Raw genomic sequence first — 22862 nt, forward strand, 5'->3', positions numbered from 1 at the left:
AGTTAAAGCACTGAAGAGAATTGCAATGACAAAAGATATCACTTTGATGAATTGTTTTGAATATTAACTCAGCCCTTTTAAAGCCAAATGTAAAATTTTTAAATAACACTTTATGGCCAAATGTTAAAATTTTTATTATTTAAGTGAAATTTAAATCAAAATTTTTAGAATTTAAAGTTCCAAACAGCTTAGAACTTCTTGCTGCTCCTGAACTTGCCGCACGAACACATTAATTGTTAGATGAACAGAAGCCTAAACCAAAAATCACTCCAGGCAACTGAGTTTCCATACCCTTGGAATTTTTTTTTTTCCTGTTTCTTAAAAAAGTTGTTTGATGCATTTTATTTGATTTGGTTCAGATTTTTTCCCTCAGGTAAACATGCATTTAAAAAATTCTTCTCCATGTTTGATTGGCTTAAAGACTAAGTCAGAAAATGAGATCCCTCTGAGCTATGAATGAGATTAACCTTCTCCACACTCTGAAGCTGATGCCAGAAGCTGTTCTCAACTCCTCTGCTATTGCACGTTCTGTCTGTTCCCTTCATCACTGCATGTTCTGCAAGATGCTCACTTTTACTAATGTTTGCATATGATTCTGTAGAGCTGAATGACCTTTTTCTAGCATCATTAAAGTAGCTATATAACTGCAGGTCTGTTCAGGTGTTACTTAACCATTACTTAACCTAACCAGTCAACTAAATATTATAATTTTGATCATTGTGGGGAATTTCAAATGAACAATAAAGTCTCATGGTGAAGTTTTATTTTTCCCAAATTTATAGCAGCATTTATTATAGTAATTTAAGCTTGCTGAGCCTGGAGAAAATTGGAAGTGGTAGTGGAGATAAAAAATGTACTTAAGAATACATTTAAGAATTTTTCAACTTTAAGAATACTTGGTATTTATAAAGCGATTTTCATTTTTCAAGACTTTTTCAATATATTTAAAAGAAGAAAATAAGAGAATTGATATATATTCTTCTGGAGTCTTTATATTACAGAACTATAAGATTCTTGGGTGGTCTAAAGATTGAGAAAATTTTTGAATAAAATATTTTGTCTTTAAGATAGCTTAGCATTAGAAATCAGGTTTTCCAGGAAATTATATCCACAATTGAATATATCCATAAAAAACAGTTAAAATATATTTTAATTGTCCCCAATGGCTAGAATCATCCTAAAAAAAAGAAAACAAACCTCAAAAGAATGGCAAACTATTTAATATTTACCTGTTAATATTCCTAAAAGGATATCAAGAACTGAGGACCTCAAACTGAGGTTTGAGTTGGAGATACTGAGAGAGAGAGGGGATGGGGGTGGAGGTTGGGAGGAAGGAAGTGGGGGAGATGGACAAACAGGAGTGTGGGCCATAGTCCCTCCTATCCCGCAGAGAAGCACAGTGCCAATGCCTTCAGATTGCCTTTGTGTTTGCTTTGCAGTCAAGGTTTCATACCTTGGTATTTATAATTTCTCTGTTTGTCATCCATTTCTAATAAGTACTGATTTAATTTTTGTGGGCTTGTTTTTTTGTTTGTTTTTAAGAAAATACAAAAGGTAAAATGTACCAGAGAGGAGCCTTCTTGTAAGTATGAAGTAAAAAATGTTACTTTTGTAAGAAGAGCTAATGAATATCAATGGGAAAATATCACAAAGTTTAGATAAATATCTAATTTTATGAGCATTTGAATTTTATGTTATTATAGTCTGAGTAAAAGCAATAAGTTACCCAGAGATCCAAATAATTGAAGATGTAATATCCAGTTTCTGATAAGCAGTCAGTTTCATTTGTAGAAACTGCTTTGGTGTTTTTCTGAAGAATTTTTAAAGTTCTGAGGAATACTTTGATATTCACCTTTTTAATACTTACTGAAATAATTTAAGGTCAGTAATTTAAGATTCAATGATAAGTTTATTATGTATTAATATAACACCCATGTATTCAGAATATTATCCTGGTACCGAGGTAGTAAAGACGCAGGGCATAGTAAAGAGCTACCATTGTATCTTACTACAGAGACTGTTCCTAGACAGATGTAGAAAGTGTACCCCAGGAGTGAATATGTGCACACATACCCCCATATACACATCAACTTTACTTTCAGATTTTTGGGGCTTTACTTTCAGACTTTTAAGGAAGAAGGAAAAATGACTTATGTTGAAAGTTAACTATATTTAAGCCTAAAATACACTAAATACCTATATATTACATTAAATAAACATTTTTACTTTACTGTTTTTACAGCCTTTTGATCAAGGAAGAATTCAGAAAATTTTCCATGCTATATGCAGCCGACTTCACACACTTAACAGATTCTCTTCTAAAGCTGCTAAATACTGATGAGAAATCCTAACTATGATAACTCTTATGGCTTTTGTTAAAATTATATGGTAGAGTGTCCTGTTTTGTTAGCTGATTGAAAGTTTTTGGTACAAAATGTGAAGATGGCCAGAAGATATAGTCTTCCATTGTGTATGGAATATTTGTGCTGGTATATTCTATATATGTTGTGCTTCTATTAATACTTAATAGTAGTTGGCCGCCCACTATTTTTCTTCCCAAATAAGAGAATTCAAAGAATGTAAATATTCCTTCACGGTATTTGGTCCATCTCAATGGTTTATTAATTAAGTACCTTGGAGACATTGTAGAAAAAAGGAAATTTTCTATTTTTTAGAATTATTTCTGTCTTATGCCTAAAGATATCTTTCAGTTAATAACTGAGAAAAATCTGTACATAGTTTTAAAATTCAGTTTGTTTTTAAAACAAGACAGCCTTCTTGTTTCCTGAAACCAATCACCACTTTAACACTTATCTGTACAAGACTCACAACTAAAAATAATTTGTCACGGTGTATATTAATTTAACTAGCAGCAGATATAAGATTGAAATAACAGTACAGATTTATGCTAAAGTAAATATTAACAGATTGGTCATATTAGAAACCACATAATCCTCTAGGGGTACGTGTTCATGTGTGTGTATGTGTGTAATTTGGAAAGGAATGGTTAATATCTGTCTCTTATCCTTGCTCCTACTCTCTAACTAGGGTCACTTTAACCCACAGGCTGGTCACCCTCCCTAACCCCTTTGCTAATGAGTGGTGGTCCTGCCCCCCTGGCTGGCAGGCCCACCCTTCTTCAGCAAGCTGCTGCCCAGGGAAATGTCACTTTATTATCAATGCTGCTTAATGAAGAAGGACTGGACATTAATTACTCCTGTGAAGATGGCCATTCTGCCTTGTATTCTGCTGCTAAGAATGGACATACAGGTAATGATGGTACCTTCTTCACTGTATCACCCTCTTGCAAAAGGATGAAGAGTTAAAAGCACTGTAGCCATTGTTATGAGCAAAATTATTATTTCATATTTTCTCTTCCAGGTGAAATAAAAAACTTTTTTTTACATGATTTAAAGTTGTGTAAACATTTAAAAATCCAATTTGAACAGTTCGGTAACAATGTAAAATTTTGCAGCTAGCAAAAAGTTGTCTTTGTTTTATGCACAGTAAAATGTATTGTATGCCTAGAAATTTGGGGTCTAGTAACTGTAAAACACATTTTAAATAAAGCCCCCATCTGTGATCACTTTGGCCAGGACAAAATAGCCCTAATTTGTCTCTTAGAAATGGCTGATGTCTGTGAAAGTAAAGCCGTAGGGCTTTAGCATATGCTGCAGTGAGGGAAAGTTTTAGTAGTTAGGAAAGGCCATGGGTCTGAAATTGTTCTGTAGTTAGAACCAATTTATAGTTATTTGAATTTTTTAAGAGAACTGAGAGGTTGTGCAACTATACACGACATACTGATGAAGTTGGGGGATTAATCTTGTTCCTTAAAAAAGCAAATCTTATAGTCAGACACACTAAAACATAACAGAAGTGCAGATAAAGAGATGACCTGATGGCAAATGCAAAGTTAGATAGTAGGCAGATATAAGCCATGCGATCCTGGCGAATTCACATGATGTGGCTTTCTTGGAAGTTTTCAGAGCTTCAGTGTGTTCCAGTGGGCTGCATAGAAGATTCTAGGGAACTACAATATGAGAACTCAATTATTTTAAAAGTATTTTGGAGTACTTCTTCCAAAGTACAGTAGGAATTTCCTCTAATATAGAGAAATTCAGTCTAGCAAATAACATGTGGAACGTGAGGTCTAAGTGGTATTCATGCCTGAGTCTGGTGACTTTCTGGAGGTTCTCCTTAATATTCATTCAGGGAGTTAAGTCTAAGATAACCACAACATGAAAGCATTTTAATGATTAAATTAAACACCAGAAAGTAAGATTTAACTATTTAAATACAAAGAATGGTATATCAATTTAGTCAAAGAATTTTATTTTCCATCCAGTAACATTTTTTTTCTGGGATTGTCTGATGGAAAAACCTGGTAAAACATTTTCTGACATATGACTCTCCTTTCACTCATCAGTCACTCTTCCCCCAGGTGCCCCCCCAAAATGAAAGAAACCTTGTCTTAGTTGATGAGTCTGGGGTATATGATCCTGGGGGAAAGAGGCTTCTTTTCCTTCATAATAGCCTGTGGAATCTTATATCGACCCTGAAAGAAATGTCAGATGAGCTGTGCATGAGAGAGGTCCCTTGGGGTTAGTATCTGTCTACAGCCTGTATAGAATTTGGCTCATCGTGAATCTAAGTGGGAAATTAAAATGGCTTTCTATTAAAATCCGCAGACTGTGTGAGATTGCTGCTGAATGCAGAAGCCCAAGTCAATGCTGCTGATAAAAATGGCTTCACACCCTTGTGTGCTGCAGCTGCTCAGGGACATTTCAAGTAAGTGATGCTCGTAATCCTTTTTTTTCCCCTCATGAAAAGAGCCTCTTTATGATTTGCACATATATTTTAGTTCTGGCTGAATGTGTAAACTAGTACTTAAGATCCTTTGGCAAGTAAATTCAACTAAACGTCTTTGAGAATTTAAGTGCAAAGGAGGATCCTAAATTTGCTCTTCTTAATAATAGATAGTTGTATATTGGGAAGTGAAGAAGAGGAATATGCTGTTTCCAAACCTCGTGTGAATGAACTTACTTCCGAAGAGGAAGATTATTTTTAGCCTATCAACATAAAGTCATCCCTCCTTTCTGTAGGGGATTGGTTCCAGGACCACCCACAGATACCACAATGCAAGAATGCTCTGAGTCTGTTATATAAAATGCTGCAGTATTTGCATATAATCTACGCACATCACCCCCCACCCCCACCCCATACACTTTAAATCATCTCTGGTTACTTATAATACCTAATACAATGTAAATGCTGTGTAAATCACTGCGAGCATGTGGCAAACTCAGGTTTTGCTTTTTGTAACTTCCTAGGATTTTTTTTCCAAGTATTTTCCATCTGGGGTTCGTTGAACTCGCAAATGTGAAACCTGCACATATGGACAGTCAACTGTGTATGTGATTATATAATGGATTGTTACACACTTCATTGTTCACTATTTTCCACCACCTCAACACACACACACGCACGTTATTTATTATTATCAATTGTTCAAGTATGCACCTTACTTTATCATTTTTTTAAAAAATTGAAGCAGGAACTTACATGCTTAAAGAAGTTAGAGCACAAAATCGAAAAGAGCCTGTAATTAGAATATACATGTTTACCAGTGATTTCTTCAGTTGCTTAAATAAGTCAGTTGAATAGAGAGATAACTTTTTGTAATCAAGTGATATTTTAATAATATTGATAGAATATAGCTAAATTGCCTTCTTTGCCTGTACTGAAATGGCAGTCTACGGAGAATGAAAAGCTGTTTTCAACTTTTAACTTTTACCATCCGAATAGAAATGTTTCATTAACAAACATTAAGTAGCGTTAAACAATTAACAAATCTCAGAATTCTTGACATAAGGTTTTTCAGTTTCACACTGCTGTCATTCTTTGTAAATATGAATTTTTAAAAGTTCAAAATGCATCCTTAATATATGTATTACTTTTTTTCTGCATGTTGAATATACATCTCATCACTCTGAATTTATTATTGATGATCAGAACTATTGATTTTGCTGCTGCCTTTTTGCATGTATTCTAAGTCCTCCAGGAAAGATTCTTCTTCTGGACTATACTTTTGCCTTTACTGCCAGTAGGAGTTCTGTAGGGCTACTTGCTTGGATAGTGTAGCAGTCATGGGAATGGAGGCATGGATGGAGGCATGGAAGGATTTGCCAAAAAAGGGAGAACCCTGGGGAAATGCAGGGAGGCTTGGTTAATTTAAATGTATATGAGATATACATCAATAAGTAACTTATTTTTTCTAATGTATAAACAAATCAAATGTTGTCAGAGGAAGCCAAGAGAAAGCTTGCCTCTGAGCAAAAAACCAAAGATGTGCATTGCTTCTTCATTTGGTTGTGATTTATTCCTCTTTTCTGAATGTATTCTCATTTGATTTTGCAAACTGTAGTTAGTTCCTAAGTGCCATGAAGTCTTGAATTCACCTCACTGCTGTCCTTCCTGATTCTCAGGGCAGTGCATTTCTGCTGAACTGTGTCTTTTTTCCTCGTAAACTAGCCCCATTTCAGGGGAACAAAACAGCCTTTGCTGCCGTTTCTCCCCCAAACAGCCCTCTCCTCGGTCTGCGCACATGGTGCCCTGCTGTCTGCGCTATTTATAACTATTTTCTCAAGTGAAAATCTCAGAATGACTCAGCAGCCTGACTCTCTTCAAGGTTCAAACTGTTTTGAACCACAAATAATATATATGTCAAGCACAGTTAAACATATTCCAAGGACTCTACTTTTATATGTTGTTTACAGAGAAGTGTCATAAACCAGGTATTCACCCTTGATCAAAGCTGTTATTTTAAATTTTCATGGGAGTAATTAAAATATCTTCCAGCCTTGTTAAAATAGTATCTATATAATAAGACCAGTAATAATAGAGATTTTATATATATATATAATAATTCATGTAGTAAATAAAGATGCAGAATTACTCTAGCAGTATTTACTCTTTTTAATATCTTGGTCAGGTGGTACTTCAGACATCAAACCAGGTTTGTACATAATTAATCATACTGTTGTGTTTAGGTGTGTAGAATTATTAATTGCATATGATGCTAATATTAATCATGCTGCTGATGGAGGACAGACACCTCTATACCTGGCCTGTAAAAATGGAAATAAAGAATGTATTAAACTCTTGTTGGAAGCTGGAACTGACCGAAGTGTAAAAACCAGAGTGAGTACCTGTATTTTATATTTTGTCCTCTAATTACAATATGTCTGCAAACTCTGCAGTTCAAAAAATAAAATAGGTTAAAATACAGGTTGCTATGTTTTGTTTAAAGTTTTGTTTTGCTTTGAATATGTTGGATCCTCATGGTCTGACCTCTGTTCATCTGATTATTCAAAGCTTGTTAGTTAGCCCTTCTTTTTAAAGGTAGTCGGTGTAGTACCAGGGAATTGTAAGCCATCAACAAAGGTCACCTGTCATTGAGTTGTCATCATCATCCACAGTAGTGCTCATTTGTAATGTGTATAAACAGGAAGCAGTTTTGTGGCAAGACAGTGCCCATTGCCAGAACTTAGAGGAAGGTTATTTGTGCTCACTAGTCCTCACAGAGCTGACCTTTGTTTTTACTGAGATTATGCAGCATCTCACAGAGTTCAAGGTCATTGTCTAATTTGCCTCAGAACTTGAAGCACTGTGTGTGGAAGTCCAGTATGGAACCTAATAGGCTGAAGTAGCTTTGACTCCGTCCCACGCAGTCCTGCTGCCTCCTGTACAGGATTTAGAAACTGAAGAAACTGAGTCTGATTCACAAGAAGAGTCCTTTGATCCGACTTCTGGCTCAGCACACAAAAATGCACTTGAAACAAGTTCCTCCATTCGCCCTCCCTAGTTGGCCTTTATCATCCTATCATGATAGACTTGAAGACCAAGACTCAGCTCTTCACACACTGACATGCATTTCTTCAGTGGGCGCCCATCTAAGGGCTGGCAGGTTTACGGGACCCACTCTTCACTGGGCTCAGGAGTTTTTTCCCTGCAGTTTCCCAGAATGTTAAAAGTGTAGTAATTACCATCCTATAGCATATTCATGATGAATGACAAGTGTAGACATCTTAATCGCCAAAGATTATCTGAACCTTGGATTTCTTCTGTTAATAGAGAATTGACTATACTGTGCATCCATTTCACAGGAATCACCCTTAAAATTTTCTAGGATAGAAAGGTATATTATGTATTTTAAGGTCACTCTTAGATACTAGATTTTCTTAAGTTTTCAAAAATAAACCCACAAATAATAGTATAATCAGGGATGTAATATAAGCTAGGTATAGACATTTTCCATTGAGTCCTATGGCTAGAGCTTTTTTCCTTTACTTTCTATTTATTTTTTGAAAATCTGAGAAAATAGTCCAATGTTACTCTTTTTCATGTTGTTTTATATATTTAAGAAATTTGTGGTATTACACATACTTATTATAAAATTCTACCTTATATATGAAAAAGGGATGAATTTTACATCAATATCTGAATGAAAAATAAGTAGTGTGACATAAAAATTGAAGTCACATCCTATAAGTTAGAGAACACAGAAATCCATGCTCTCAAGCTAATTGTTGATGAACTGAGTGAAGTCATTAGAAGTACAGAGGCTCCAAAGTACAGAGATAAATAGCATAATTGATAAAGGTCCTTAAGGGAATAATTAATTATTTCTCACAACTTTTAATAAGAAATCAAAGGGGAATACAGGATTTTAAGTTTTTCTGAAATGATTACATGGTCTTTGTAATATAAGGAAGGTCAAGAGCACTTACACTCTAGTCCTTAGTTAAGACTGATGCCTAAGGAAAGGTATCCACAGCCCAACAAAGAACAAGCTATGAAACACTTTGCCTGCCTGGGGTACTCCCAAGGACTGTATGATATTCCAGCTACTGCCAGCCATGGTCTTGCCTTAGCCAAGTTGATTCCGATGATGTGAAGTACAGAACCAGAGAAAAAGCTACAACGTCCAGGAAGAGCTTTAGCAAATGATCAGATGACTCAATCTAAATGTAGATTATTATCATTTATTGTCTCTTTGCCTCTCTGTCTTCTACTCATTATTTTTTTTGAAGTGTACTGTCAATTCAGTTCAGTCCAGTTCAGTCACTCAGTCATGTCTGACTCTTTGAGACCCCATGGACTGCAGCTTGCCAGGCTTACCTGTCCATTACCAACTCCTGGAGCTTGCTTAGACTCATGTCCATCGCATCAGTGATGCCATCCAACCACCTCATCCTCTGTCGTCCCCTTCTCCTCCCACCTTCAGTCTTTCCCAGTATCAGGGTCTTTTCCAATGAGTCAGTTCTTTGCATCAGGTGGCCAAAGTATTGGAGTTTCAGCTTCAGCATCAGTCCTTCCAATGAATATTCAGGACAGATTTCCTTTAGGATGGACTGGTTTGATCTCCTTTAAGTCCAAGGGACTCTCAAGAGTCTTCTCCAACACCACAGTTCAAAAGCATCAATCCTATTCACTGGAGAAAAATTTAGTGTAGCAGCATGAAATACCAAATGAAAAAAAGAAAAAAAAGGCTAAAGGGAAAATAAAACCAAAATACATATCACCAAAATAATCATCAATTCTTTTATGATAGTCTTAAAAATCTAATGCAGATGGATACGTGAGTAGAAGGCAGACCTCTCTATATATAAAAATGAGAGACTACAGAAGGGATCAAGGTTTTCCTTAGAATAGAGTTTGTCAAACTTTAGTGCATCAGAGTTGCCCAGAGGGCTGCTAAAACAGAATGCAGGGCCCCACCCCTTGAGATTTCTGATTCAGTAGGTCTTGGATGAGGCTCAACAATTTACATTTCTAACAAGTTCACAGGTGGTGCTGATGGTGCTGATCAGGGAACCACACTTTGAGAACTGCTACCTGAAAAAAAAAAAAAAATTCTGAGTCTGTTCTAACAACCAGCTAAGTGGATGACTAGGGCTTCAAAATAATATGTTCTAGAGAATGAGCCCAATATTTTAGTTGGAATATTTTCTAAGCTTGCATTTACCAGTATCCATCTGCAATCCCAGAGAGGTCCATAGAGGCCAATAGATATCTCATAAAGTTATTTGACTTTGTTTTCCCTTTATGTCTGCCTTTTCCATATGATCTAGAATCTTTCCTTCTGGAATCAGTGGCATAAAATTTTAAGATGACTAGAATTAGCACTCTTCCCTATAAATAGAACTGGCTTCTTATACTTGGATATACATTTTTTAAAATGTGTATGCTGAAGTTCATTCTTTCATAATATTAAGTTGAGATTTTGTTTTACCATATATAATGCATATTTACCAGGCTGGGTAGTACCAACTCACTCCAAATGGATGTGTGTTAAGAAGAAACTCTTATTACAAAATAGCAGACATGAGTCAGAGCAATGGAAAAGGCACTAATTGACAGAGGTCTGAGAGAACCTAGCTCATCGATGATATTCAGGATTGGAATGCCTGCCTTTCCTGTCTCAGTGGTCCATGGCCAAGAATATTTAGATGTGAACTTTAAATAACACTGCTCTTAACATTCATGTTGTAATCAACTCTTTTCCCCTGGTCGTTTTATTTTCAGGATGGCTGGACACCAATTCATGCAGCCGTGGACACTGGTAATGTGGACAGCCTCAAGCTTCTTATGTACCATGGAGCCCCAGCTCATGGAAACAAGTTGCAGGAGGAGCCTGGGTTGGCCATCTTTGACCTGGATCAAGAAGAGCATCATGAAGGCACATCCAAGCCTGTTGTTCCTGCAGACCTCATCAACCATGCTGACAGTGAAGGCTGGACTGCTGCCCATATTGCTGCTTCAAAGGGTTTTAAGGTGTGTCTGGTAGCAGCTGGCCTTATTATACAGTTGTAATTTGATGAGTGGCAAAGTTGGCTGCTATTGGCTGAGTGTATTTTGCTTGAATAATTGGAGACTGAGCAGCACCATTTTCAGAAATGATCCAGTAAGAACCAACTATATTTTTTGTCCAGCAGATACTTACCATCAAGCGTATATGAGATGTCATAAAAATCAGTTTGGAGTTTGTTAACAAATGTGGGAGTAATTCCAGACATTTTATCTCATGTAAAATTAGGAAGAGAAGTTGAATATTGATTGAGGCCAAGGCCATCCAATGATTGTTTGAATTAGTACCAAGATTGTTTGTTAGTACCAAGGCCATCCAATGATTTTGAGGGTGAACCAGGATTCAAGTACACATGTCCTGTGCTCTTAACTCCCTCACTATGCACTACCTGTGCCGTCTCATGATTCATAAGAGAGAGTTCTAGATTTCACCCATTAGAGTGGAGAAAGATTGTGATTATTAAAGAAATAACATAACATAGGAAGCCATCCATTCATGCTTATTTTTCCATTTAAATCACTTTAGCAATAATTGCTTTAACAATGAAAAGCTATCAGGAAGCTCCTGAGTGCAAGGCATTATGGGAGCTAACATTTGTAGGAATCGTTTATGTGATTAGGTAACTCCTAGTTCAGCGGCAGGAGTGCAAAATGCAAGACAAGCATAGGATAAGAGAAGCACCGAAAATTTAAAACAAGGATAATAGACATGTGTTTGGAACAATACAAAAATGCAAATTTTTATTTTTTTGGAAGACAGAATGCATGTATTTCAGGGAGCAGAGCTGTGGAGTATTAGGCTCAGAAATGACTCAGTCTGGAGGAGAGAGAAATGATCTTGGCCTTGCAGGCTGGGTTACATTTGTCACCCATCACTGGGAGAGAGTAGTTCAGATGCAGGGAACAGAAAGAATGGTATGGAAGTAGAGAGGCTCCAGCTGAGCTAACGAAGCATAGTGAGAAGACAAGACTAGGAGTTTCATAGTATAGCACAGGCCTTCGGTGATGCACTGAGTCTGAGTTTTATTTACCAGACAGAGTAAAACTTGAAAAGTTTGTACAAAGGAACAAAAGAATCAGCTCTATCGTTTAAATTGCTTGATTGAGCAATGACATTTAGACGATTTGGGATTATGAAAACCTTGATGGCAGGGAGAGAGATTAGGTGAAAGATGATGAGACTGGTGGAAATCATAAGAGGTCACAGAGTAGAAATATCCAAGAACTGCAGACAGATTAGACGCATTGAATGAATGGGATGAATAGAAGGGTCATAGTTACTTTCCCAGAAAGAGGAAAGAAGAGATATTGTTGTGATCCAGCAGATAGAATGTGGGTTTAGGCATGCTGAATTTAATGCTGGGACGTGTTCATCCAGATGGAGATATCTGGAAATAGCTAGAAATGTTCATTTGGAGCTCCTGGTTGGTAACTTCCTGTGTTATGATCTAGAGCAGAAGCTGTTCATCTTGGACTTGGGTGTTTTTGATACAAGTGAGAAACAGGAATGAGTCAGTCCAGTGTGAAGGTATTGCTTGTTAGTAGTAGTTTACTCCCAATTATCCTTTTAAAAAAAACCTACAGTAATTATATGAACTTGATATTTATGTGTTGATTTGAATGGAATGCAATGACATTTAACATAAAAGTACTTGGAAGGCAAAGATGGGAAATATGGAAGGCTTAAATTTGAATAGGCATAGTTAATCTAGTACAGTGAATCTCATTTGATGGAGAAAATGTGTGTTGCAGGGGTGATTTTCGACTTGCCTCCCTCTTCTAGAAAATCTCGGAGTATAATGTGAAAGGTTACTGACAGTGGTAGGTTGTTCATGCACTCACCCTGAAGGCAAGAAAAAAAGGCAGAACAGAAAATGAAACCTGAGCATCACTGAGAGGAGCTCTCCCTCCAGGGTGAGTTCCCCTTTAGGGTGGGGGCTTATGGTGCCACTCAGCTCCTCCTTTATGAACTCCTCATTAGTCCTGGTGGTTTCATAGCTGAAGATGGCATCTTCATGGATTCCCAGGCCCTTGGCAACATGGATGCTCTGTCAAGGGAAATAGAATTTCTTTCTCATGTCTAATATGACTCTTCCAATATTCTCTTATTTTAAGAACTTAAGATACATTTTGAATAAGAAGAGAGATTTTAGAAAGTAAGCGTGGCTGACAAGATTGACACACTGCAAAGAAAAATAATAGATTAAAATAACAAGCTTTTTTTTTTTTTTGCCCTGGAGTAGATACTTTGTCTTCCAGGCTTACCTCTTCATTTACGATTAGGACATTTAAACTATGGAGAGATGAATAGACATTGGGAATGAAGACCAGATTGCCTGGTTTCATTATTCTTCACACAACACCACTCAGTGTGCCTTCCTAGTCATGGGTATTGGAAAATATTTTTGCATCCTTTGCCTAATACAGTGTTTATATCGTGGCTGAGATAGCTCTCCAGAGAGGTAATCTATTCACAACTAAGTTGCTAAGACTGGTTTTCAGAAAAAATACATTACAATCCTGAGTTAATCATTGTGTGGGTGAAGAGATTCTACACTGACCACAAGTGGGGCTTAAAAAATGTATGGTTTTTTTTTTTCTACCGTAGCTTTCATGTGTCTGCTCTACGTAAGGGGGCAGCACCACTGTTACCCAAGAAGATCACTTCCGTTTCACATGTTTCTCATTTGACAAACGTGGGATTTGGGAGCTTGAAGACACATAGCTCATCTATTCCAACCCCCTTGCCTTGCAGATGAAAAAGTGTCAGTTTTGGGAAATAGGATAACTAATTCCGCAAAGTCAGTTCATAGGAGATCAGGTTCCTCAGTCGGTCCTTTTTCCACTTAGTTCTTGGTCTTTTTCCCAGTGACTAAGCAATTGATGCAAATCACCATTGGTCTTTGGTGACCAGAGGAGCTCTCTCTAAAGCTGGTCTGTGACTACTCCACGGCCGAACTCATCACTGAGGATACACTTGTTTTCATCACTCAGTGTGAGTGATAGAAGAGTTTCTTAGTGAAACTCTGTGTTCTGTCATGAGAACTTTGACACATCAAGCTCCTGCAGCAGAAATAGATTAGGGAGAGTGTCTGGATTTGAGCATCTGGTTGTCAAAGCTCTCATACAACAGATTCTTTATTTGAGGGACTGTGCATGTTGTAAGTACAGGAGTAGATTATAATTCTGGCTTACATATTGCCAATGCTGCAGGCTTCCTATCACTCCTGTTCTTACTCAGTCTTTCTGGGTTGTTAAACATGTTGATTCTAACGCAGACCTCTCCTTGGCTTCTGCAACACTGCCCCTTCTTTGCTTCCCTTCTGAATTTGATGATCAGGCTTTTTCTTTGTGTTTTTTTTTTTTTTTTCTGTTCTTTTTCTTTTATTTTTTAACCCTAGGCCACGCCCAAGCCATCCTAGCTGCCTAGTCCTATTTTTAAGAATCCAGTCTTTCAACTTCAGCTGTGGCTTCTACAATACCTCTTCCCCAGCCCAGATCTCCCACCTGGCTTTTTATCTGCTTTCCAGTCATTTATTTTCCACCATCCTAGAGGTCATCCCTAAGCAGGCCCATGGGCCTCTGGTCAGGCAGTGGTCTTCTTGTTGCCATCTTTACACTGTTCTTGCATTGTTCTGGGATTGTAGACTGACTGATGCCTTTTTAGCTCTTAACCAGGTGAATCCCAGGCATTTCCTCCCACATTCTAGCATCCGCCCTAACTGGATGGTCTGCATGAGGTGTGTATCTTAAGTGCAGAGGCCCACATAGAGCCCTACAATGTAGATTTTTATCTCCCTAGGTCATGCCTACAAGGAAGAAAAAAAAAATGATAGGAGTCCCTAGAATTCTTTCTTGTCACAGTGAGTTGGGTGCCTGGCTAGAAAAGACAAACACAGAATAACTTGTGAGGTGGACCAAATCTTTGGGACTAGATGCTAATCATGGCAGATAGAAATCCATTCTTTGGAGTCTTTTATTTTTTGTGCTTTTGATTCTTCTTGACCATTTTTCCCTTAATTTTTATAAGATTATTTTTGAAAAGGCCAGTTTGACTCAACTGTGTGTAGACAAAGGAAAGGCTCTTTTTAAAACCTCATTCCAGAATGTCCAGTGCAGAGTGTTGTACACTTGCTTAATTTAACCACCAATGACTCACTGACAGGATCCTAAAGGATTCTCACATAAACTTGGCCAACCAGAGTTGTGCTCCCACCCCTCACTGAAGATCTGCACTTTCCCATGTTTTCCAGTGTTTTCCACTGACACCTTTCATGGATCTAGTTTGACCCTTTTTCTCCTCTCACTTTATACTTTTCCCTTTGAATGATCTTACTGGTCCCCAGAATATAATCTATAGAGGTTCCAAAATCTTCTCTCTAGCCCACTTATTCATGTCCTCAGTCCTTTCAGGAAGATCCTGTGTAGGAAGCCCATGATTTACAGGGCATCTCCTTGATACCCCAGTTGGCCCAATACAGTCCTTGTGGATGTCCGTCATCCCAGTGGAACCATTAACAGCGCCCCCTTTTACTCCTAAAAGTGTCTCAGTTTAGACAGATGTATGGTAACCCTATCGATGGCCATTGCTCTCTATCTATAGTGGTGGTGCTGGTGATTAGTCACTCAGTTGTGTCCAGCTCTTTGCGACCCCATGGACTGTAGCCCGCCAGGCTCCTCTGTCCCTGGGATTTCCCAGGCAAGAATATTGGAGTGGGTTGCCAGTTCCTTCTCCAGGGGGTCTTCCTGATCAGGGATTGAACCCATATCTCCTGCAAGTCTCATGCATTGCAGGCGGATTCTTTACTGCTGAGCCATCCAGGAAGCCCTGTTGATGGCCATATTCACATTTATTTCCACCAAACAGCTCCATGAGGATGTGTCCCCAGACTTCTGTGTCTATAATGCATGTCTGTTCCTCCTCTCGTAATCCAGTGACATCATCTGACATTTGTGTCTCTTGCCCCATCTTCCTAAGTTACTGAGTTCAAATGATGGATACAATTCTAGATTTTATTCCTTTATAAATGAGTGCATGAACAAAGAGGAGGCTGTGCTTTTAAACACATTCCAGGATGTCCCTTGGGGAGCCCTCATCACAGGCTGTCTGAACTTGCATAGGCTGCTGTGGTCTCCCCATCTCCAGTCTCACCACCTCCTTTATGCTGCTTTGAGAGGGACCTTTCTCACAGGGGGAGTTGGTTATGTAGTTTACCCTTCATCTTTCCAAGGATAACTGATCTTTCTGTCACTTCGAGGATGAGTGCCAGCCCTGTACATGACAGTCAGGTCCCTTCCAGTTTCGGCCTCAGCCTCTTCGCACCAGCACACTCCTGGCCCCTTCTCCCCTGTGCTCTCTGCTCGAATCCTGCAGACATCCTGTGCTGTCTCCTCTCCCTGCTTTTGCATCTGCTGTTCCCATTACCCGAGACGGCCCCTTCTGTCCTGACCCCTCCCTGCCTGGAAAACATCTCAGCTTAGGTCTTGGCTTCCAGGAGTTCATTGCTCCCAGGGTACCTCTTCACACTTCACTTAGGGAGCTTATTCTTTACTGGAATTATTTATATACCTCCTTCCCTCTCCACTGCCTCCAAAAAAATCACTTTTCATCATTGTATATATTGTACTCAGCAGTCTCTGGCCCATGAGTACTAAATGTTTGTTGAATCAGTGAGTAAATGAGTAAATTTTATGACAGTTCTTTCTTAACTGGTCTTTTTTCTGTCACTTTGTTTTTCAGTATGTCTTCCAAACTCACTAATTGGTTTTCAGAACTGAGTTGATCATGGCACTTGTCTGCCCAGATGTATCCTTATGTCTCCTGCAAAGAGTCCATGCTCCCTCACCCTCAGCTCTTCATGGCTAACTCCAGCCACCTTCATCTCCCCGCTAAATGTCTGCTTCCTCAGCTGTTACCCATTGTGTTGTTTCTCCGTCTCCCCTGCTCTGCCCAACAGTGGGCACAGCCACATCCCAAGGTTGTTCCTGACGCGTGTGCTGGACCTCACCTGTGCATTTGCAGGCTGAATTCCCTCCCACTCCCTCTGCCCAAGCTCAGTCTCTCTTTCCTGCCCTGCCCTGGATCTTATCTCTAGCTCTTTGGACTTGGGTGTTCTCCTTAGTCTGCCTGGCACTGATACCCTTTCTTCTCAGCTCTTAAAGGCCACTGACAGAGGTGGTTCATTGACCCTAAACATCCCTTCTCCCCTCTTCTACAATAACGAACCTCTCAGAGTTCAGCCCCAAATAAAGACTACATTTTCCAGCTTCCTGGAAGATGACCATGGCTGCCTACCTAAGTTCTGGCGATTGGGATGTGAGTGGGAATAGGAGCCGAACCAAAGCCCACTGTCTTTTAAAGTCTCTGCTCGCTGGAGACATGTATCTGTGTTGTGGTTAATAGCGCTTTGACTGAGTCTTATTCATCGGGACTCTTGTTCTACATCCCTTGGAACAGCCTGCCCAGTTTAGGTCCCCTGAGAATCCATGTCCAGAAACAGCGGTTGGCATCACAGCATTTGTTCTCTTCACTCAGATCCCACCCATCAACGAGAGAGCTTAGATGTTTTTCTCTACCTTTCCCACTTCCTCTTCTGCTGAGGAAAGCTTTGCCCCTCACTTCCATAGGCCCCCTTTCCTGCATGTTTTCCTCATGACTCTTGACAACATGTCATGTTTCTACTGGAGAAACAGAACTGTTACCTTATTCATCGTCACAACCCTGGGGTTTTAACACAGCTCCTGGCACCCAGGTGCTTCGTATCTATTTCATAACGTTGTGAGGTTTGATGAGCACTAAATACGTGTGCAGTGTTGTAACGGTGCCTGGCACTTAGCATGTGCTTGAATAGTTTTTGTAGCCGCTGTTGTTAAGTGTCGGTTAGGTAAGGTTTTCATCTTCTTTGTGTTCCCCATGGAGCCCAGCAGAGTGCTGTGAAACTCACAGTTGTGGCTCTATTTGGATATGCCTTATCCTGCTATCTGTCTGACATTCTGCGCTTCCTTATAGAGAAAGCCACTACTTAGATTATTGCCTACTGATCTGCCTGACTATAATAATTATACACAACCCACCTTATAGGTGGACTTGAATCTTGCAAATTTTGGTTGTATCTTTTATCATTTCTGTTTCTAATTTGAACTAACATCACCTAGAATTATGACATTTGTTGATGTACTATAATTCCTCACCACTTACCTGAATACTTGGGCTGTTTTCTAATTAGTGATGATTATGTTGATTGTAACAAATACAGCAAGCTAATAAATATTGAGAGTGTTTTATGTGCCAAGAATATAAATTACCTATCTTTTCATTGAAATCACCTAACAACCTCATGAAATACAGATATATGAGGCACAGATAAGGAAACTGAAGCAGAAAAATGGTAAATGATTTACCAAAAGTCAGATAAAAATCATTTATAATGGCAGGATAAGACCCCAGGTCTGTTTTACCTCTAACCTGTACTACCTTGTGTAATAAATGTATTACTTCTGTCTCCTATCATCTGAGAATTCATGAAGTTTAGTGCTCAGATTCCATTCTGCTTGAATCTTTCATTTGAATCAATTTCATTAACTCTCATGCATTTACTGATTTTGTACAAATTAGTAATATCAATGGGATAAAAACTATTATTTATTTATTTGGCTAAGTTTTTAGTTCATTTCTTAGCTTAGTGATTTTTTAAAACTTGAACCCCACACCTATGAAAGCCAGACTTTCATTGTTAGAGGAGATCCCTCCAGCCTCAACAGCAGCAGTGATAAATGCTGACAGTTAATCCCTTTGCAGGCAAACAGATTTTCTTGATTCAAAGGTCCTCTGACTCAGCTCCTCCATTTTGCAGGTACCAAGGCTTTGTCTCCCATCCCCTCAGCATCCAAAAAGAGCCCCTATATTAAATCAGCACTGGCTTCCTTTTCATATTTCGCTTACTTGGTGATCTCAGCTTTCTCTTTTTCTTTCTGACCCTTATGCATTCCTTGCATTTCCTCGTGGACTATGATTGCATTTAAAAATACGTTTAGGAGGCAATAGGAAGCAACTGGAACTCAGATATACTCCTGGTGGGAGTGGAGTTTGGTATAGCCACTTTTAAAAGCTCTTTGCAGTATACACAGATACAGAACATGGGCATACCCTGTTCCCCAGCAGACCAACTCTGTATGTATACACAATAGAAGTGTGTACCTGTGTCTGCCAGAGGACACATATCAGAATGTCCATAGTAGAACCCAAATGTCCACCAACAAGAGTAGAGATAAATTGTGGTATATCCATGTGATACACAGTAATTTTAAAACAGGATGAACTGAATTATAACTATTCCTAATACATGTATGAATTTTATAGCATTATGGTGAATGAAAAGAAGCCAGATATAAAAGTGTACCTGTAATATGGTTCCATTTATATAAAACTCTTAAAACAGGCTAAGTGGACTTCTCATCTTAGAAATCATAATAGTAGCTGCCTTTGTGAGGAGAAAGGAGGGATTAGTGGTTGAGATGGAACATTAAGGAGGCTTCCAGAGTCCTCCGCCCACAAGTATGTTCACTCTGTGATAATTCTGCAAGCTTCACACTTATTTATGTACTTTTCTACATAGATATTATATATCAGTAAGGAAAACATGTTTTATAAAACACACAAAAAATATCTTAGAGCAAGATTAGGGAAAGCTGTTCAGACTGCCTAGTTTACTGTGTGGTCAGAAGCAAAAGTCAGCCCAAAGCCTCTGTGTGTGTAGGTGTGTAGGTGTAGGTGTGTGTGTACATGTAGGGAAGTGATGAAAGAACAGTACTTGCTTTGGTTGTTAGTTCCTTTTCATGGTTTCTGGTTTATTCTGTTTTGTGCTTACTTTGATGGGAAATCAGAAGACAAATTAAGAAGTAGTAGAAATTGGAATAACAGAGCTCCTTGATAAATATCCCAATGTAGTATCCTGCCTTGCACTTACTTGAAAATGTTTGTATATATATATATTGTCTGTCTACCACTTTGAATTGAAAAACTTTGGGAAACTAAGACCTTTCACCTCAAAGGCTAGTGATACCTTTTGAGTGGAGACTCCCTGGAGCAACACAGAAGAAACTGAAAAGGCAAGGGCATGTAATTCCCATGTCGATTAAGAGTGTTTTTCTAAAACCTCAGTCAATGTGGTGTTTACATATAATTTTCAAATAAAAATAAGACAACATAAGATCCAAAATATATTTGTGGTTACAAGGACTCTGGGACAGAATTAGAACCCTGCACTTTTATGACCAGGAAGACAATATCTGGTCTAGAAGACAACGCTGGGCGTTTGGTTGTAGCAGAAGTCTTTTTGTATTTCCAGATTACCATAAAAGGATACTGTTTGCCCAAGTCTTTTTTCCTTAATGGCACTCTGCAAACTGAGTAATTAGTAAGCCAGTTTTTTCACTTGAAACCTAAGAGACTGTTCTAAGAGCAGCAGTGTTTTGATCTTGTGAATCACATGTAAATGAAACCCTCTTTGCTTTTCACTTGGAGACAGTGTTTAGATTTATATGTATATTTGGGTTGTTGGAAAAGAAATAAGCTTTCTGATTGAGAATTCCTGATTGGCTTGCTACAGGCCACTGAATCTTCCCTTGGAGTGTTCACTTGAGTTGATTCATTTGGACAGGAGGTAATGGAGTTCTTGTCTTCACAGAACTGCCTAGAAGTCTTGTGTAGGCACGGAGGGCTGGAGCCGGAAAGAAGAGATAAGTGTAACCGGACCGCACACGATGTTGCTACTGATGACTGCAAGCACCTGCTGGAGAATCTGAGTGAGTGCCCTGTGCAGCTGCGTTGCTTGTCCTGCATCTGCAATGCAGGGGCCTCTGGGACTGCGGGAAAGATACTGATGCAGCTTCAGTTTTCTCATTCTCTTCTTAACTTCCATTGAACACTAGCTGCTATAGAAACACTGATTATAAATGGGATACCTTTATTTTTCTGTGTAGAATGGCTTTTTACAGAATTACTGAAATAGTGCTAGCTCTTTCTCATCTTTGACCTAGGACAATATTTGATAATCATTGCTTTTTTTTTTCTTCTAACTTAGATTATCTTTAGCTTTTTAGACATGAGACTAGGAAGATAGGAAAAAAAATCATGGCCAAGTAGTTTGCTTTAGCTGACAGTGTGAATGTAGGTAGGTCAGTTATCTCTCAATATCTGGTTGCCTGCCTGTGTAGGAAGATAACCATTTGGTTCCATTACAGCTCTAAGAGTATAGCTTCTCAGCACATGCTGTGAATTTCACTTGCAGGTGTGTGAATTTGGAGTGCTCAGTTCAGTTCAGTCGCTCAGTAGTGTCCGACTCTTTGCAATCCCATGAACTGCAGCACGCCAGGCCTCCCTGTCCATCACCAACTCCCGGAGCCTACCCGTTTTGTGTCCATTGAGTCAGTGATGCCATCCAACCATCTCATCCTTTGTCCCCTTCTCCTCCTGCCCTCAATCTTTCCCAGCATCAGGGTCTTTTCAAATGAGTCAGCTGTTGGCATCAGGTGGCCAAAATATTGGAGCTTCAGCTTCAACATCAGTCCTTCCAATGAACACCCAGGACTGATCTCCTTTAGGATGGACTGGTTGGATCTCCTTGGAGTGCAAGGGACTCTCAAGAGTCTTCTCTAACACCACAGTTCAAAAGCATCAATTCTTCTGCACTCAGCTTTCTTTATAGTCCAGCTTTCACATCCATACATGACTTCTGGAAAAACCATAGCCTTGACTAGACAGACCTTTGTTGGCAAAGTAATGTCTCTGCTTTTCAATATGCTGTCTAGGTTGGTCATAACTTTCCTTCCAAGGAGCAAGTGTCTTTTAATTTGATGGCTGCAATAACCATCTGCAAAAATTTGGAGCCCAGAAAAATAGTCAGCCACTGTTTCCCCTGTTTCCCCATCTATTCGCCATGAAGTGATGGGACCGATGCCATGATCTTACTTTTCTGAATGATGAGGTTTAAGCCAACTTTTTCACTCTCTTTCACTTTCATCAAGAGGCTCTTTTGTTCTTCTTCACTTTCTGCCATAAGGGTGGTGTCATCTACATATCTGAGGTTATTGATATTTCTCCAGGCAATCTTGATGCAGCTTGTGCTTCATCCAGCCCAGTGTTTCTCATGATATACCCTGCATATAAGTTAAATAAGCAGAGTGACAATATACAGCCTTGATGTACTCCTTTTCCTGTTTGGAACCAGTCGGTTGTTCCATGTCCAGTTCTAACTGTTGCTTCCTGACCTGCATACAGGTTTCTCAAGAGGCAGGTTAGGGGGTCTGGTATTTCCATCTCTTCCAGAATATTTCACAGGTTATTGTGATCCACAGAGTCAAAGGCTTTGCATAGTCAATAAAGCAGAAATAGATGTTTTTCTGGAACTCTCTTACTTTTTCCATGATCCAGCAGATGTTGGCAATTTGATCTCTGGTTCCTCTGTCTTTTCTAAAGTCAGCTTGAACATCTTGAAGTTCACAGTTCATGTATTGTTAAAGCCTGGCTTAGAAAATTTTGAGCATTATTTTACTAGTGTGTGAGATGAGTGCAATTGTGCAGTAGTTTGAGCATTCTTTGGCATTGCCTTTCTTTGGGATTGGAATGAAAAGTGACCTTTTCCAGTCCTGTGGCCACTGCTGAGTTTTCCAAATTTGCTGGCATATTGAGTGCAGCACTTTCACAGCATCATCTTTTAGAATTTGAAATAGCTCAACTGGAATTCCATCACCTCCACTAGCTTTGTTCATAGCGATGCTTTTGAGGGCCCACTTCACTTCACATTCCAGGATGTCTGGCTCTAGGTGAGTGATCACACCATTGTGATTATCTGGTTCGTGAAGATCTTTTTTGCACAGTTCTTCTGTGTATTCTTGCCACCTCTTCTTAATATCTTCTGCTTCTGTTAGGTCCATACCATTTCTGTCGTTTATCGAGCCCATCTTTGCATAAAATGTTCGCTTGGTATCTCTAA

At 38.9% G+C, this 22862-nt stretch overlaps 1 protein-coding gene across 3 annotated transcripts in view; it reads left to right on the forward strand.

Annotated features, from left to right (window-relative positions):
• CTTNBP2 (cortactin binding protein 2) overlaps positions 1–22862 on the forward strand; it is a 173322-nt gene that overhangs the window by 88333 nt on the left and 62127 nt on the right. For all 3 annotated transcript variants that reach the window (XM_069587936.1, XM_069587937.1, XM_069587938.1), the window contains 5 exons: positions 3067–3270; positions 4689–4788; positions 7050–7200; positions 10588–10836; positions 20556–20673. In XM_069587936.1, coding sequence (XP_069444037.1) covers positions 3067–3270; positions 4689–4788; positions 7050–7200; positions 10588–10836; positions 20556–20673 — 822 coding nt within the window. The remainder of the gene's footprint in view (positions 1–3066; positions 3271–4688; positions 4789–7049; positions 7201–10587; positions 10837–20555; positions 20674–22862) is intronic.

Source organism: Ovis canadensis, chromosome 4, assembly GCF_042477335.2.
Source record: "Ovis canadensis isolate MfBH-ARS-UI-01 breed Bighorn chromosome 4, ARS-UI_OviCan_v2, whole genome shotgun sequence".
Taxonomy (NCBI): Eukaryota; Metazoa; Chordata; class Mammalia; order Artiodactyla; family Bovidae; genus Ovis; species Ovis canadensis.